At 37.7% G+C, this 17,518-nt stretch overlaps 1 protein-coding gene and 1 long non-coding RNA gene across 3 annotated transcripts in view; one reads left to right on the plus strand and one right to left on the minus strand.

Annotated features, from left to right (window-relative positions):
* Nucleotides 1-17,518, plus strand: part of LOC144309586 (putative pleckstrin homology domain-containing family M member 1P) — a 156,767-nt gene that overhangs the window by 130,830 nt on the left and 8,419 nt on the right. The window contains exons 2-6 of one of the 2 annotated variants that reach the window (XR_013375542.1): nucleotides 4,716-4,783; nucleotides 5,519-5,690; nucleotides 5,944-6,637; nucleotides 8,277-8,554; nucleotides 8,711-11,875. Coding sequence is in view for 1 of the 2 variants with exons in the window: in XM_077890670.1 (XP_077746796.1) it covers nucleotides 11,844-11,875 (32 nt within the window). In the remaining variant the exon portion in view is untranslated. Of the gene's footprint in view, nucleotides 1-4,715; nucleotides 4,784-5,518; nucleotides 5,691-5,943; nucleotides 6,638-7,269; nucleotides 8,555-8,710; nucleotides 11,876-17,518 lie in introns of both variants that reach the window. The other variant, XM_077890670.1, reaches the window with a different exon arrangement.
* The window catches only part of LOC144309587 (uncharacterized), a 104,019-nt gene that overhangs the window by 74,641 nt on the left and 11,860 nt on the right, over nucleotides 1-17,518 (minus strand). The gene's annotated exons all lie outside the window — the stretch shown is intronic.

A 17,518-nucleotide genomic window follows, 5' to 3' on the forward strand; every position in this document is an offset into this window, starting at 1 on the left:
AGACCCTGTTAACAATACCAAACAAAGTCATTTTAAGAAAAGAAAATTAGAGACCAATATTTCTCATGGATAATAGGATGGATTCCAAAATCCTTAACAAAAAATATTAACAGGTCAAATATTGCAATCCATTTATACATGATTGATAGATCAGTCAATCATGACCAAGTAGCATTTGTCCCAGGACAGCAAGGTTGGTTTAACATGAAAATCAGTCACTGAATTTCACCATGGCAACAACTTTAAGCTGTCATTTGTTTCAGTAGAGGCAGAAAAGGCATTTGACAAAATTTAACCATTCGTGATTTTTAAAAATTCTTGGCAACTTAGCAACCTCTTCTACTTGATAAAGGTGTTTTTCTTAATGATGAAAGACTGAATTTTTTTCTCCCCTAAGTTCAGAAACAAGGCAATGATGTCCCCTAAGATTGAAAGCAAGGCAAAAATGTTCATTCTCATCACACACCACTTCTATTCAACATGGTACTAGACGTCCTCACCAATAAAATAAGATAATTTAAAGACAAAATTTAATGGACATGATTACTGCAAATGAAGACATTAAGCAGGCTATTCACAGATGAGATTACTGCATTTGTAAAAAATTCTAAATTACCTTTTTTAAAACTACCATTTGTGTACCAAAAAATGGGAGGGAAAATGTATTAATATCATATTAATATTTGTGTATAACATATTATGTCTGGAAGGATAAACGAGAGACCAGCACAGTGATTACCAACTTGGAAGTGAGGTTAAAAACTCATAGCTAGAATGGGGGACTAGAGAGAGACTTTTTGCTTTCTATGTTATTTAAATTATTAATATTTAAAAATAATATTTTACCTATTCAAAAATCTTTTTTTTAAAAAAGGTTCTGAAAATCGGCATTGACCTGTCAATGTGGTAAATAATGAGCATCTCTGAGTTACCATAGTTGTCTACACCAACCATGATAGAACTCTCTTATCAGTCTGTAGATTTCATGCAGCACGATCATCATTTCAGAATTACACATATATTTTTAAAGGAAACTTTTCAAGGGTCTTTTATGAACTGTATTCATATAAGCTATAGTTTGACTTGATTATTGATCATTCACATTTTATCCAACATGGAAACCTATTTAATGGTTTCTCATTAAACCTTTCCATGCATCACTATTTAGAAAAGATTGAATGTTATTTCCTTCTCCTTATTTTTCTCAAATACTAAGCAACACACTAAAGTAATAATATAGCAACAATAAAATATAATGTTATTTAGTGTTTACATGCAATACTATACTAAATTCTTTGCATGCATTGTTTCAATATTTAACAGCCATAATTCTGTCAACAAAGATGGAAAAGATAAGAGGTTAAAGGTTTGATTCAGATTCAGATTAAATAGCCATTCTCCAATTAATCATTCATTGTACTCTGTAGTTTGGTACACTTTACCGGTTGAGAATCATGTAGCAGTTGAGAATATGTGTGTGTGTGTGTGTGTGTGTTATAAGGGAAACTCATAAATGGAAATATTGAAGATTAATGGGTGAAGAACAGCAGAATTTAGATTATGCTTACATGCTCATGTATAAATAGAGTCCAGTTCAAGTAGACATTTGTACAAGAACATAGATCAGAGCAAAACTGTCTTTGTCTTAAGGTAATTTAAACAGTATAAAATTGTTTTACCCTGAATTATTAAAATAATTTAAACTATGTCTACCTGACCAAGGAAGTAATGAATTCTCTCTCTCTTTCTTTTTTTTTTTCCGACTGCTGCTTCTTGCTTCAGTTTTCTTTGTTAATCTTTTGAGGCTATTCGTATTATTCCAAATATTTTATCAGTTTTGAATCCAACCAATAGACTCATTCACTACTTATTCATCTCTATTCATCATAAACATGCACTAATCCACACTGGTAATTTCAACATTCCGAAAATGTCAGAAAACCACAGTAATCTTTACCCTGAGAATGAAGCGGCAATGACATTATCAGGCCTGCGTAAGCACTCAGTTGATTCCATCTGCTCTTTAGCAATGTATACTAGGATAGCACCAAGAATTCCCTCTGTCACGAATACCTGGACCAGGAGCACTCTACTGCATCCCCAAATTAGGAGTAGCTGTGCTTTTGGCTTCCGAGCTGTAGACAGCTTGGTGGGGGACAGGCACCAAGTTGCCGCTGCTTTCCTCAGCCTCAGACCTAGAAGGGCCTGTCTCGGTGCTCATCTTGTAAACCCTGATAGCTCCCTGCAACAGGAGCCCCCATCTGAGACTAATGAAGGAAAGATGGTTTCTGAAAACCTCCTGCACTACAGAACATTATGCTGTGGCTCTGAACATACTCCTCTTCGTGTATTCTCTCTTCTCCTCTCCCTTCCATATCCATGCCCTTGTTTAGTTCCAGTTTCCATTAGAAATGCTATCTGGGCAGCAAATTTCACAGATTGGATCCATCTCGATGCTGCCATGCAAAGAAAACACATCTGTCTGACTCTTCATTTAAAATAAGGAAAAAAATTGAAATAGCAAAATGCTGTAGTCGCTCTGAGCTATTTCCTAATGAACCAGTTTGTCCCATGAGCTGTACTGAGGAGCTTCTTCTCCTCGGTGAGAACTCTTTATGCATATTAATATTATGCATGTTTTCCATGTGACTCCTTCTGACTTGCCCTCACCCCATCCTTTGAATTCATTTAAATAAAAATAATTTATGTGGACATTCCTTCAGTCAGGATTTTCTCTCCTCTTTTCTTAAAGACATTCATAATATTTCGCTGATGCTTTGCATCCAAACCGAGTCATTATGCTTTTGCATATCATTAGGGCTTTATAAAGAACAACAGCGACATCTGCATGTGCCGCAGCGCCAAGGAGATAGGAAAAATACTGAAAACAAACTCCGTATTGGCTTGGAGGCTGTCTGGCTCTCTCTCTCCCCAGCAGCCCCTGCCACCACTATGGATAGGAGTAATTGTACAGTGTAATCACATCATGCCTCATCTGAATATTCATAACAGAGACAAAGCTTTGGAGGATAAGGGAGGAGTGGGGATAATTTAAATATAAAACAGCATCTCATTTCCAAATCAAGTTGTGCCAGTTAGACTCTGCACTAGGATTCAATATTAAACCAACATTGTTTTGCAGTTTGGAAATTGGAAGTGAAGAAGATGGAAAAGAGAAGACACTTGATAAAGAAGAGATGACATTATATTCTCATTCTTGACCAAGGAAAAACAAAACAAGACAACAACAACAGTGACAGAATAAAAATACTTAAAGTGATATTTGAAGAGTCACCAACAGTGGCTAACCAGCTGCTGTTGTACCAGGAATGAAATAGCCTATTGAGGGAGCTTTAAAAGCTCCCAATTAATATGTTGTGCATGTATTACATCTACAAAGAACTCACTGTATTCCTCTCTCCCCACAAATCCCCCCAATACACACATATTCCCTAACCACCACCTTTCTTTCCTGTCGGGTGCTGGAGAAAAAGATCAGAGCTACAAAATAATTGACTAATCGCTCCGAAAGTGACAACATCCCCCTTAAAAGAAAGGACAAAAACAAACATACAAAAAGGTGACTGTTCATTAATGAAGGGATAAATTACCGATGGCTTCTTCATTCTCTTTAGTTCATTACCCCCCAAAAGAAACTATAATCCACGTGTTAATATTTCTTGTCTTCGTTTTCTTTTGTTTTAATATGATGCTCTTTATTTTTTTTTTAACTGTTGGTATTTGTAGAAGCCTCTGCCACTGCATTCCCCAAAGAGCTACTAGTTTCAACCCACTGGAGTTTATATTCCTTTAATTGTCTAGTGCAGGAACATTTCTGCTGTTTTTAAAAATATACCGCTCTGCAGGAATTAGAAGAATCCAAGGTTGTATCCAACTTCAAAGGTTTCCAAGTCATAATGATTTTAGCAAAAGTAGAAGATAGATCATGGAACAAGTCCCTGTTTGAAGATAAGCATCATAGGGACCTTTTTTCTTCCCTCTCTCCCCAACTTTGTACTTCTTCTGGCTCTGAATGCCCCTCGCTAACACAGTTTAATGATATGCAAATGAAATATGCATAAAACCATTCTACTGTATGATGATTAAACACTGGAGACATTAACAGCGGAGGCTTCACTCTTTGTAATAATCCTTCCCGACCATCCACTTTGATTGCGGAGTTATGGAAACCCATAGCAGTTGGCAGAGAGAGTGAAAGAGCAAGAAGGAAGGAAAGGTGCAGGGACACATCACCCATCTCGATGCTTCTCCCACTCCAGGAGAGGTTCCCCCCCTTTGTACTGCGTTCCTATTGCTGTCTTTTGTAATCCATCCATGCAGTCACACCAGAGCGATTAACGGGGAAAAAAAAAAAACAAAAAACTCTTTTCTCTTAATGTTTCAAAGCTCATTAGCCAAACGATTATTCCTCATTAACAGCGAAAGCTCATTCATTAAAAGGAAGAATATGCCCAAAAGATGCCAGCGCGGTTAATCCTGAGTCCCGTACTGGGCTGTAAATCCCATACTACTTGTATATTCCATGCGAAAGGGACACGCGCCAATCCACATTTAAAAAAAAAAAAAAGAAAGAAAGAAAAAGAAAACAGTTTGTGTGTTTTGTAAAATCCACAAGAGCAGCAATTAATACTCCCATAGAATGACTTTATTATTATTATTATTATTATTATTTTGTCTCTCTCTTTTGTTTCCAGCGCCTGCCCCTGGCTCAGTGCCTGGTGCCAACAGAACACCTTTCAGGATCCACAGCAACGCAGACAACGTAAGTACCAGCCGTTTCCTGAAACCCCTTTTCAGATTTTTTTTTTAAACGACCACCTAAAACATAGAGACAAGCCTCTTCCCCCTTCTTTCCCCTTCTTCTCCCCTGCGTTATGCCACCAGGGTTTCCTAAGTAGCACCTTCCAAATCCCTCTGCCTTCAAGTTTGTGCATGTCTGTGTGGCATCCCTCCTCCTCCTTCACTCCCATAGTGGATCTTGTAAAAGGGCTTCAGATCGGCCCCATTCATCTCCCTGGTGATAGCAGTGAATGTAGATAAATCTCTGACTGCCTGCTTGCTGCTGGAGTATGATTTTTATTTTGTCTTCTGTGTATACCTGGGTCAAAAAGTGGGATTGTATGCACACACATACATGCACATACACACATTTCCCTCTCTCTCCTTCTCTGTCCTCCTCTCCTTTTCCTCACACATGCATACATCCCACAGTATGTGTATATATGCATAAACATACACACCTGTATACATACCCATACCTATAACACAAAAATATATACATATCTAAATGTTTAATTTGTCTGAAAATAATGTGTATTTATATACACATACAGCCTTACAAGTGTGTCTATATCCAATCGATAGGTGCCTATCTTTCAATTTATACCCATCTATGTCTCCATTTAAATATTCCCTCTCTTCTCCCAGCAGATGCTGTGTGCAATTGCAATCCAGGATTGTATAAGCAGTATTCTTTCCTTATGATTTCTATTTGTAGATCTTTATGCTCCCTTCTCTGCCTTCTTCCGAGCTGTAGAATTGGCATCTTTCCCTGAGGTTTTCCGAATGGCAAGTGGCACCGGCTGTGGCATGTATTCATGCCGCTTCCTATGGCATTTCTCTTCCGATGTCTGCTTTTTCTCTTTGTTTGTTGTTGACTAGGCTGAATGGTGAGTTGTTTTTTTTTTTAAGTTAATTATAAACGAAGTTGAATAGCAAACAAACCAACAGCTTGCCCAAAAAGAAAAAAAAAAGAAAAGAAAAGAAAAAGAAATAGCCCCACACAAGCGCCTTCTGCTGCAACAGATGCCCAGATCACCCCTGGCATGGGCAAATGGGCACCCGATTTTGGTGGTTGTTAATTTTTTCTGTTTGTTGCTGTATTTGTTGTTTGTTTTCCTTGTTTCCTTTTGATTTTTCAAGGAGTCCAAGATCCTGGCCTCTGCTTGGAACGGAACAGTGTCATGGCGGAGACGACGGCCTTTGTCTTGCTGGGTGTGAAAGCATCCGCTGTGCTGGCTCCACTGCGGCAGAATCAAGTTTAAAGGAAGAAAGTGATTAAAGTCAGCTTTGTGCCTCTTTGGTGTGGAAGACCCCCAAACCCCAAGTAGCCGAGTCCCTGGGTCCGAGGAAGGGCTCATAGTTGGAGCAGCCTAGGCTGTAATCCTGGCACTTGCGCCTTCGGTTGCTGCTTTCTGTTCGCTCCTGGGGGTCTGGATAATCTCCCTTGGCTTTACCGCACTGCCTGGCCCGCATACAGGGCCCTCGTAACATATACCCGCTGCTGCTATCGCACGAAACTGTGGCGTTGCCCCTGAATGGATGGCACTGTGCCAACTCTTCTGCCATCCGCCCTTGCAGCTTTTTTCTTTCCTCCCTCCCTCCCCTTCTTCTCCTCCTCCTCCCGTCGACTTGACGTTAATGAACACACGGGTTAATTGATTTTAAAAGCCGAAGAATTACAGTTAACTTTTCCCACAGGGTACAGACGCCAGCCGCTTGGCACACTCTGCCTTTCGCACTGGTGCAGGGGGGCAGGGAAAGCCCGCAGCAAAACTGGCAACTGCTGAGGGAACGTTGCCTGCTTATTGGAGTAGAGCCGATAGAAGTCGACATGGTACTGCCTCATCCTTACAGTATATATAGACATTCTATATTTTGTTAAATAATCAAAGCACACCCTGTCTTTCTTCTCCCTCCATCTTTCAAAACAGGAAAACCTTTCAGAAGTTCTTGGGGGGGTGGGGGGAATCCCTCCCCTAGCCCATTTATCTCATCCTTAATATGCTTTTTTTCCAATAAGAAGAAAATCCTTGAAGCCTCTTTTCACTTACAAGGAGGAAGGCTACCCTTTCCCTAAATATCACCCCTAAAGAAAAAAAATTTTTTAAGGAAAAAGTTCCATAAAGTTTCTTACTCTGTATTTAGTGTTTTAATTTGTTCTCATTCCTCTTGACTCAGATGAGTTATTTATGATGGAAGATTTCACCAGGAAAGTAGGTACATTGTAGTTAAGAACAAAATTCATGTGAAAGCTCTTTTTGTTTGTATGTTTGTAGATTTTTGCTTTCTGTCCCCTTCACCCCTTCCCCTGTAGAAAATGAAAGCAGTTGATACTGTAGTTGGGAAGGAGACAGGCGAAGCTGGAAACGATGCTTTCACCTTTTCATGCATTCATTTTATTTCATTTTGTTTTTTATTTTTATTTTTTTTTATTTTTTTTTAATATTTTTTATTTATTTATGATAGTCACACAGAGAGAGAGAGAGAGAGAGAGAGAAGCAGAGACATAGGCAGAGGGAGAAGCAGGCTCCATGCACCGGGAGCCCGACGTGGGATTCGATCCTGGGTCTCCAGGATCACGCCCCAGGCCAAAGGCAGGCACCAAACCGCTGCGCCACCCAGGGATCCCTCATTTTGTTTTTTAAAAGCATGCAGCAAGTGAAGCGACAAGAGGAATCCATTATGCAAATCATGTCACTTTGCATAATATCTCATGACTGGAATATGCAAATGAGCTGTATAATTTATGAGTGCCAGTGTCTGTCTAAAAGTGTTTCACATAATTTACAAAGTGAGTCTGAAAGACATGGGGAAAGCAGCTCTTCCGACCCCACTGCCAAGGAAGCTCTGTATATTTTCCTATAAGTGCTCCCTGGTAATATTGTCAAGTGCTATTTAAAAGAAATTAAGGTTCCAAATATTCATGAAAGACAAAGCTTTTCCTCTCAGTCTCTTCACCCAAATTCTTTGCCTAAAAATTTACAAGAAACTAAAAGACTCTAAAGTATTAATTTTTGTATTCAATTGGAAAAAAAAGTTTGAACCTAACTTGCTATTTGTGTATGGATTTTCCTTTCTAAAGCAAGGTATGTCTTAGAGAAGCAGACACCTTATCCATTTGTCTGGATATTTGAAGACAATAAAATGGGATTTCTCATTTTGGTTGGTTTTGTGTGCCCTGCTATGTGCAACATTTTATACATTATATTTTCTTGGATGTGTAAGATATTTAATATGGAAGTCAGATGCTTTTAAAATTCCTCTGGAGGTATATAATTCTGCTTTCAGAGATGTCTTCAAAAGAGAAATGCCATTCATTAACTAGGTTTAAGTTCACTAAGTCAGCTTACTTGGCTGATCCTTGTCTTAATTTGGTAACTTTTTTGAGTCAATGATTTTGAGCCCTTTAAGAAACCTTAACATTTTTGATAATCTGCCCTAAACTGCCCTTATATTTTTCATTTCAATCATAGTAAATTCTGTGAAAGAAACATACAGGGTGCCATGAAAATGTAAACCAGGAGGAACTGATCATGTCAGAAAAGGCTTCCTGAAGAAAGTGACTTCAAGGTGAATGCTGAAAATTGAAGAGAAATTAGACAAAAAGAGGGAGAAAATATTTTCCATGTAGAGAAATATATTCAGTAAACTTTAAGACAACAAGAAATTTGGCTGCTTGGAAGAACTAAAAACCTCTGTGGCCAGAGTATAGACAGTGGGTCATTGAATCATACTAGGAGCAGATTAGAAGGTAAGCATATGGAGAAATAACATTCATTATCTGCATTTATTTGCTGGTACATGGTCTCTTCTGTCATTATTAAGTGTATATACATGTACTTTGTTGTGTTCATATTGAAAAGTACTTACTACCATAACTTTTATAAAATACTTTTTTATTTTTCAGATTCATGTATTGAACCATCAGATTTCTTTTTTTTTTAATATTTTATTTATTCATGAGAGCCACAGAGAGAGAGAGAGAGGCAGAGACATAGGCAGAGAGAGAAGCAGACTCCACACAGGAAGCCCGATGTGGGACTTGATCCCGGGACTCCGGGATCACACCCTAAGCCAAAGGCAAACGCTCAACCACTGAGCCACCTAGGCATCCCAAACCATCAGATTTCTGAATCCAATCTATGTGACCTATTCTTTCTCTTTGTGAAGTTTTATTTTCAAAAAGTTAATGGCCATTCAGGAAAATAAAACTAAGAGGAATGTTCCACCTTCCAAGAGTAAAATACAGATTCTTTTCGAAAATACTTGGAAGATTCACAAAAATAGATTACTTTCTGGCCTTAAAAAAATTAAAGTATTGAGGTAAGACAAAATATATTATCTGACTACAAACTGAACTAAACATCAATAACAAGAATGTGGGAAGTTAAGCAGTCACAGTGAAATTAGAAAATATTTTGAATTAAATGACAATGAAAATGCACTATGTAAGATAAAGCTAAAGAAGTACCTACAGAGAAATCAGATTTAATGCCTTATTTTAGAAACCAAAAGTTTTGAATCAATAATGTCTTAAGAAAACAAAGTCAAAACAGAAGAAAGTAAGAAAATAATAAAGATAAAAGCATAAACCAATGAAACTGAAAACCGTGGGGAAAATCACTATGCCAAAAAGTTGGTTCTTTGCAAAGCATACTAAAATTGATAAACATCTAGGCAGACTGAACAAGAAAAAAAGTGAGAAGACACAAATTATCACAACTAAGAAAGAACAGTACTAAAGATCTGACAGATACTATATGAATAATAAGAGATAAGTAAATAACTTTGTCAATAAAGATGATAACCTAAATGAAATGGAAAAGTTCATTGAACAACTACAAAAATTCAGTGAAGATGAAATAACTGGCATAGTTTTATTTTATTTATTTTTATATTTTTTAAGAGTGTATTTATTTATTCATGAGAGACGCAGAGAGACAAAGACATAGGCAGAGGGAGAAGCAGTCTCCCGGGGAGCCTGATGCAAGACTCAATCCCCAGACTCCAGGATCACGAACTGAGCTAAAAGCAGATGCTCAACCACTGAGCCACCCAGGCACCCCAGCCTGCATGGTTTTATGTCTATTAAAGAAGTTGATGTGTAGTTAAAATACCTTCCTTTTCTTTAAAACACTCAGCACAGATGGCATCACTGGCATGTTCGACCAACATTTAAGGAAGAAATCATGCCAGTCCTAAACAATTTCTTTTAGGAAATAGAAAATGAAGGAATACTTTCCCACACATTTTATGAGGTCAGCATTTTGTTGATACCAAAATCAGTGGCATTGTAAGAGCAGAGAACTACAGACCAGTAACTCTTATAAACACAAAAAAATCCATAATAAAATATTAACAAATTGAGTTGAATAATATGTAAACAGAATGATACATCATGACCAAATCAGGTTTATTCCAAGAATAAAAGGTTGGTTCAACATTCTAAAATCAGTATGATTCACCATATCACTATATTTTTTTAAATCATCAATTCAATGTATTTGATGAGGAGGGAAAGCCACAGTATTAAAACAGTGTGATAGTGATGGTAGGTTAGACTGAAAGATTAATGGAACAAAATAGAAAGCCCAAAAATAGACAAAAATTTTTGACAAAGGGTCAAAGACAATCCAATGGAAAGAGAATACTCTTTTTAATACATAATGCCAGAAACAAGTAAATAAATACCTTTATCTATATTTTACTATATACAAATACTAATTTTAAACTGCTAATAAAATAAAAATCTAACACTCTACAAGTTCTTGAAGAAAATATAAAATCTTTCTGACCTGAGGCTTAGTAAAAGATTTTATATATGAGGGAAAGAAACCTGAACCATAAATGAAAAAGATAAGTTGGACTTCAGGAAAGTTGACAATTTCTGCTATTTGAATAACATTGTTAAACGAGTGAAACAATAAGCTACAGACTTGAACAAAATATTTAGACCCAGAATAAGGAAAAAATGAATCTAAACCAAACCAAAATGATACAGAAGATAGAATTAGTAGATGAAGACAGCTGTCATAAGTGGATTTCATATATTCACAAAGTTAGAAATCAGGAATATATTAAATAGGCACATTAAAGATAAAAAATACTCTACTTGAACCTATAAAACTAAACTACCTAAAACTACCTAAAACTAAAACTAAAAACTCAACTACCTAAAACTACCTAAACCTAAAACTAAAAACCTAAAACTACCATGTCTGGGATGAAGAATATCATGTCAGGAAGTGATTTACAGATTAGATATTTCAGAAGAAAAGATGAGTCAACTTCAAGACTTATAAAAAGAAACTATCCAAAATGACACATGGAAAGAAAAATAACAAAAAAATAATTACCAAAGCTTCTATGAGTTGTGGGGTAACTTTGTGTGGCCTAATTTTTGTGTAATTTTTGGAATCCTGTGAAGGATAAATTCAGGAGTACAAAAAAAAATCCAAGAAATAGTTGAAATTTTTCCAAATTTGGTGAAAATTATAAACCCAACAGGTCCAACTGTCTCAACAAGATCCATGCACAAGAAAGAAAAGAAAAGAAAAGAAAACTACACTAAAGCACATCATACTCAAATTGCTTAAAATCAGTATGAAGTAGAACAATTTAAAAGCATCTAAAGAAAAGAAGACACATTATGTATAGAGAAACAAAGATAAAAATGACAGCAGATTTCTCTTTGGAATCAATGCAAGCCAGAAGACAGTGGAGAAACATCTTTAGAGTATTTTTTTTTTTTTTTTGAGAATCCTCCATTTCACTTTATTTGTTCATTCACATCATATACCATCCCACAAGAACTAGAATGACTTCATATAGTTTATTTTTCCAACTGTCTGTCCATAGAGGGGTGTGATTGTTTTCTGTGTTGTTCTATCTGGGCATCTACTCCCACTTCAGGATCATCCAATTCGTGCCAAGTTCTCCTCCATAGAGATGGGCAGTTCTTTTTGCTTGCACAGTCCTAGGAACTTTCCTGATCAGAGACAACTGAATATATAAAGTCCCCATTTCTATACCACTCCAAGATGAAGCCCAGCTGTTTCCTAGACAATACTAGGTAAGACAGAGGTAAATGACAGCTTCTTGGTGAGGTGTGTGAGTGTGTGTGTGTGTCAATGCACCCATCTGTCATAGGGCAGTGAAATATTTACAGAGCCCTGAACTTAAAATCCAAAGGCTCAATTTCAAGTTCTGACAATGTCACTTAAAAACTGGTTGACTTTGGGCAAGGCTGTTAACTTCTTTTGACACTTCACTTCCTTGGTATTGGTGGTGATCTCTCCTTTCTCATTCATGATTTTATTAATTTGAGTTTTTCTCTCTTCTTTTTATTAAGGATGGCTAATGGTTTATCTAACTTATTAATCTTTCAAAGAACCAACTCCTGGTTTTGTTGATCTGTTCCACAGTTATTCTCGTCTCTATTTCATTGAGTTCTGCTCGAATCTTTATTAACTCTCTTCTTCTACTGGGTGTAGGATCTATTTGTTTTTTTTTCTCCAGTTCCTGCAAGGTTAGCTTTTGTATTTGAGTTCTTTCCAGTTTTTTTTTTTTTTGGTGTTCAATTTACTAACATACAGAATAACCCCCAGTGCCCGTCACCCATTCACTCCCACCCCCCGCCCTCCTCCTCTTCCAACACCCCTAGTTCGTTTCCCAGAGTTAGCAGTCTTTACGTTCTGTCTCCCTTTCTGATATTTCCCACACATTTCATCCCCCTTCCCTTATATTCCCTTTCACTATTATTTATATTCCCCAAATGAATGAGAACATATAATGTTTGTCCTTCTCCGACTGGCTTACTTCACTCAGCATGATACCCTCCAGTTCCATCCACGTTGAAGCAAATGGTGGGTATTTGTCATTTCTAATAGCTGAGTAATATTCCATTGTATACATAAACCACAACTTCTTTATCCATTCATCTTTCGTTGGACACCGAGGCTCCTTCCACAGTTTGGCTATCGTGGCCATTGCTGCTATAAACATCGGGGTGCAGGTGTCCCGGCGTTTCACTGCATCTGTATCTTTGGGGTAAATCCCCAACAGTGCAATTGCTGGGTCGTAGGGCAGGTCTATTTTTAACTCTTTGAGGAACCTCCACACAGTTTTCCAGAGTGGCTGCACCAGTTCACATTCCCACCAACAGTGTATGAGGGTTCCCTTTTCTCCACATCCTCTCCAACATTTGTTGTTTCCTGCCTTGTTAATTTTCCCCATTCTCACTGGTGTGAGGTGGTATCTCATTGTGGTTTTGATTTGTATTTCCCTGATGGCAAGTGATGCAGAGCATTTTCTCATGTGCATGTTGGCCATGTCTATGTCTTCCTCTGTGAGATTTCTGTTCATGTCTTTTGCCCATTTCATGATTGGATTGTTTGTTTCTTTGGTGTTGAGTTTAATAAGTTCTTTATAGATCTTGGAAACTAGCCCTTTATCTGATATGTCATTTGCAAATATCTTCTCCCATTCTGTAGGTTGTCTTTGAGTTTTGTTGACTGTATCCTTTGCTGTGCAAAAGCTTCTTATCTTGATGAAGTCCCAATAGTTCATTTTTGCTTTTGTTTCTTTTGCCTTCGTGGATGTATCTTGCAAGAAGTTACTATGGCCGAGTTCAAAAAGGGTGTTGCCTGTGTTCTTCTCTAGGATTTTGATGGAATCTTGTCTCACATTTAGATCTTTTATCCATTTTGAGTTTATCTTTGTGTATGGTGAAAGAGAGTGGTCTAGTTTCATTCTTCTGCATGTGGATGTCCAATTTTCCCAGCACCATTTATTGAAGAGACTGTCTTTCTTCCAATGGATAGTCTTTCCTCCTTTATCGAATATTAGTTGCCCATAAAGTTCAGGGTCCACTTCTGGATTCTCTATTCTGTTCCACTGATCTATGTGTCTGTTTTTGTGCCAGTACCACACTGTCTTGATGACCACAGCTTTGTAGTACAACCTGAAATCTGGCATTGTGATGCCCCCAGATATGGTTTTCTTTTTTAAAATTCCCCTGGCTATTCGGGGTCTTTTCTGATTCCACACAAATCTTAAAATAATTTGTTCTAACTCTCTGAAGAAAGTCCATGGTATTTTGATAGGGATTGCATTAAACGTGTATATTGCCCTGGGTAACATTGACATTTTCACAATATTAATTCTGCCAATCCATGAGCATGGAATATTTTTCCATCTCTTTGTGTCTTCCTCAATTTCTTTCAGAAGTGTTCTATAGTTTTGAGGGTATAGATCCTTTACATCTTTGGTTAGGTTTATTCCTAGGTATCTTATGCTTTTGGGTGCAATTGTAAATGGGATTGACTCCTTAATTTCTCTTTCTTCAGTCTCATTGTTAGTGTATAGAAATGCCACCGACTTCTGGGCATTGATTTTGTATCCTGCCACGCTACCGAATTGCTGTATGAGTTCTAGCAACCTTGGGGTGGAGACTTTTGGGTTTTCTATGTAGAGTATCATGTCATCGGCGAAGAGGGAGAGTTTGACTTCTTCTTTGCCAATTTGAATGCCTTTAATGTCTTTTTGTTGTCTGATTGCTGAGGCTAGGACTTCCAGTACTATGTTGAACAGCAGTGGTGAGAGTGGACATCCCTGTCTTGTTCCTGATCTTAGGGGAAAGGCTCCCAGTGCTTCCCCATTGAGAATGATATTTGCTGTGGGCTTTTCATAGATGGCTTTTAAGATGTCGAGGAATGTTCCCTCGATCCCTACACTCTGAAGAGTTTTGATCAGGAATGGATGCTGTATTTTGTCAAATGCTTTCTCTGCATCCAATGAGAGGATCATATGGTTCTTGGTTTTTCTCTTGCTGATATGATGAATCACATTGATTGTTTTACGGGTGTTGAACCAGCCTTGTGTCCCAGGGATAAATCCTACTTGGTCATGGTGAATAATTTTTTTAATGTATTGTTGGATCCTATTGGCCAGTATCTTGTTGAGAATTTTTGCATCCATGTTCATCAGGGATATTGGTCTGTAATTCTCCTTTTTGGTGGGGTCTTTGTCTGGTTTTGGAATTAAGGTGATGCTGGCCTCATAACACGAATTTGGAAGTACTCCATCTCTTTCTATCTTTCCAAACAGCTTTAGGAGAATAGGTATGGTTTCTTCTTTAAACGTTTGATAGAATTCCCCTGGGAAGCCATCTGGCCCTGGACTCTTGTGTCTTGGGAGGTTTTTGATGACTGCTTCAATTTCCTCCCTGGTTATTGGCCTGTTCAGGTTTTCTATTTCTTCCTGTTCCAGTTTTGGTAGTTTGTGGCTTTCCAGGAATGCGTCCATTTCTTCTAGATTGCCTAATTTATTGGCGTATAGCTGTTCATAATATGTTTTTAAAATCGTTTGTATTTCCTTGGTGTTGGTAGTGATCTCTCCTTTCTCATTCATGATTTTATTAATTTGAGTCTTCTCTCTCTTCTTTTTAATAAGGCTGGCTAATGGTTTATCTATCTTGTTAATTCTTTCAAAGAACCAACTCCTGGTTTTGTTGATCTGTTCCACAGTTCTTCTGGTCTCGATTTCATTGAGTTCTGCTCGAATCTTTATTAACTCCCTTCTTCTCTTGGGTGTAGGATCTATTTGCTGTTTTTTCTCTAGCTCCTTTATGTGTAAGGTTAGCTTTTGTATTTGAGTTCTTTCCAGTTTTTGAATGGATGCTTGTATTGCGATGTATTTCCCCCTTAGGACTGCTTTTGCTGCATCCCAAAGATTTTGAACGGTTGTATCTTCATTCTCATTAGTTTCCATGAATCTTTTTAATTCTTCCTTAATTTCCTGGTTGACTCTTTTATCTTTTAGCAGGATGGTCCTTAACCTCCACGTGTTTGAGGTCCTTCCAAACTTCTTGTTGTGATTTAGTTCTAATTTCAAGGCATTATGGTCTGAGAATATGCAGGGGACAATCCCAATCTTTTGGTATCGGTTCAGACCCGATTTGTGACCCAATATGTGGTCTATTCTGGAGAAAGTTCCATGTGTGCTTGAGAAGAATGTGTATTCAGTTGAGTTTGGATGTAAAGTTCTGTAGATATCTGTGAAATCCATCTGGTCCAGTGTATCATTTAAAGCTCTCGTTTCTTTGGAGATGTTGTGCTTAGAAGACCTATCGAGTATAGAAAGAGCTAGATTGAAGTCACCAAGTATAAGTGTATTATTATCTAAGTATTTCTTCACTTTGGTTAATAATTGATTGATATATTTGGCAGCTCCCACATTCGGGGCATATATATTGAGGATTGTTAAGTCCTCTTGTTGAATAGATCCTTTAAGTATGAGATAGTGTCCCTCTTCATCTCTCACTACAGTCTTTGGGGTAAATTTTAGTTTATCTGATATAAGGATGGCTACCCCTGCTTTCTTTTGAGGACCATTCGAATGGTAAATGGTTCTCCAACCTTTTATTTTCAGGCTGTAGGTGTCCTTCTGTCTAAAATGAGTCCCTTGTAGACAGCAAATAGATGGGTCCTGCTTTTTTATCCAGTCTGAAACCCTGCGCCTTTTGATGGGGTCATTAAGCCCGTTCACATTCAGAGTTACTATTGAGAGATATGAGTTTAGTGTCATCATGATATCTATTCAGTCCTTGTTTTTGTGGACTGTTCCCCTGAACTTCTTCTTAAAGGGGAATTTTAAGAGTCCCCCTTAAAATTTCTTGCAGAGCTGGTTTGGAGGTCACATATTCTTTTAGTTGCTGCCTGTCTTGGAAGCTCTTTATCTCTCCTTCCATTTTGAATGAGAGCCTTGGTGGATAAAGTATTCTTGGTTGCATGTTCTTCTCATTTAGGACCCTGAATATATCCTGCCAGCCCTTTCTGGCCTGCCAGGTCTCTGTGGAGAGGTCTGCTGTTACCCTAATACTCCTCCCCATAAAAGTCAGGGATTTCTTGTCTCTTGCTGCTTTAAGGATCTTCTCTTTATCTTTGGAATTTGCAAGCTTCACTATTAAATGTCGAGGTGTTGAACGGTTTTTATTGATTTTAGGGGGGGATCTCTCTATTTCCTGGATCTGAATGCCTGTTTCCCTTCCCAGATTAGGAAAGTTTTCAGCTAGAATTTGTTCAAATACATATTCTGGCCCTCTGTCCCTTTCGGCGCCCTCGGGAACACCAATTAAACGTAGGTTTTTCTTTCTCAGGCTGTCGTTTATTTCCCTTAATCTATCCTCATGGTCTTTTAATTGTCTGTCTCTTTTTTCCTCAGTTTCCCTCTTTGCTATCAACTTGTCTTCTATGTCACTCACTCGTTCTTCCACCTCGTTAACCCTCGTCGTTAGGACTTCTAGTTTGGATTGCATCTCATTCAATTGATTTTTAATTTCTGCCTGATTAGCTCTAAATTCTGCAGTCATGAAGTCTCTTGAGTCCTTTATACTTTTTTCTAGAGCCACCAGTAGCTGTATAATAGTGCTTCAGAATTGGCTTTCTGACATTGAATTGTAATCCAGATTTTGTAACTCTGTGGGAGAGAGGACTGTTTCTGATTCTTTCTTTTGAGGTGAGGTTTTCCTTCTAGACATTTTGCTCAGTGCAGAGTGGCCAAAAGCAAGTTGTATTGGGAAAAAGAGAAAAAGAGAGGAGAGAAAGAAGGAAAGAAAAGAGAAAGAGAAAAAAAAGGGAAGAAAAAAAACAAAAAAAAAAAGAAGAAAAAGAAAGAAAAAGAAAGGAGAAAAAAAGGGGGTGGAGGAAGGAAACAA

This window comes from Canis aureus, unplaced genomic scaffold, assembly GCF_053574225.1.
Source record: "Canis aureus isolate CA01 unplaced genomic scaffold, VMU_Caureus_v.1.0 ptg000105l_RagTag, whole genome shotgun sequence".
Classification (NCBI taxonomy): Eukaryota; Metazoa; Chordata; class Mammalia; order Carnivora; family Canidae; genus Canis; species Canis aureus.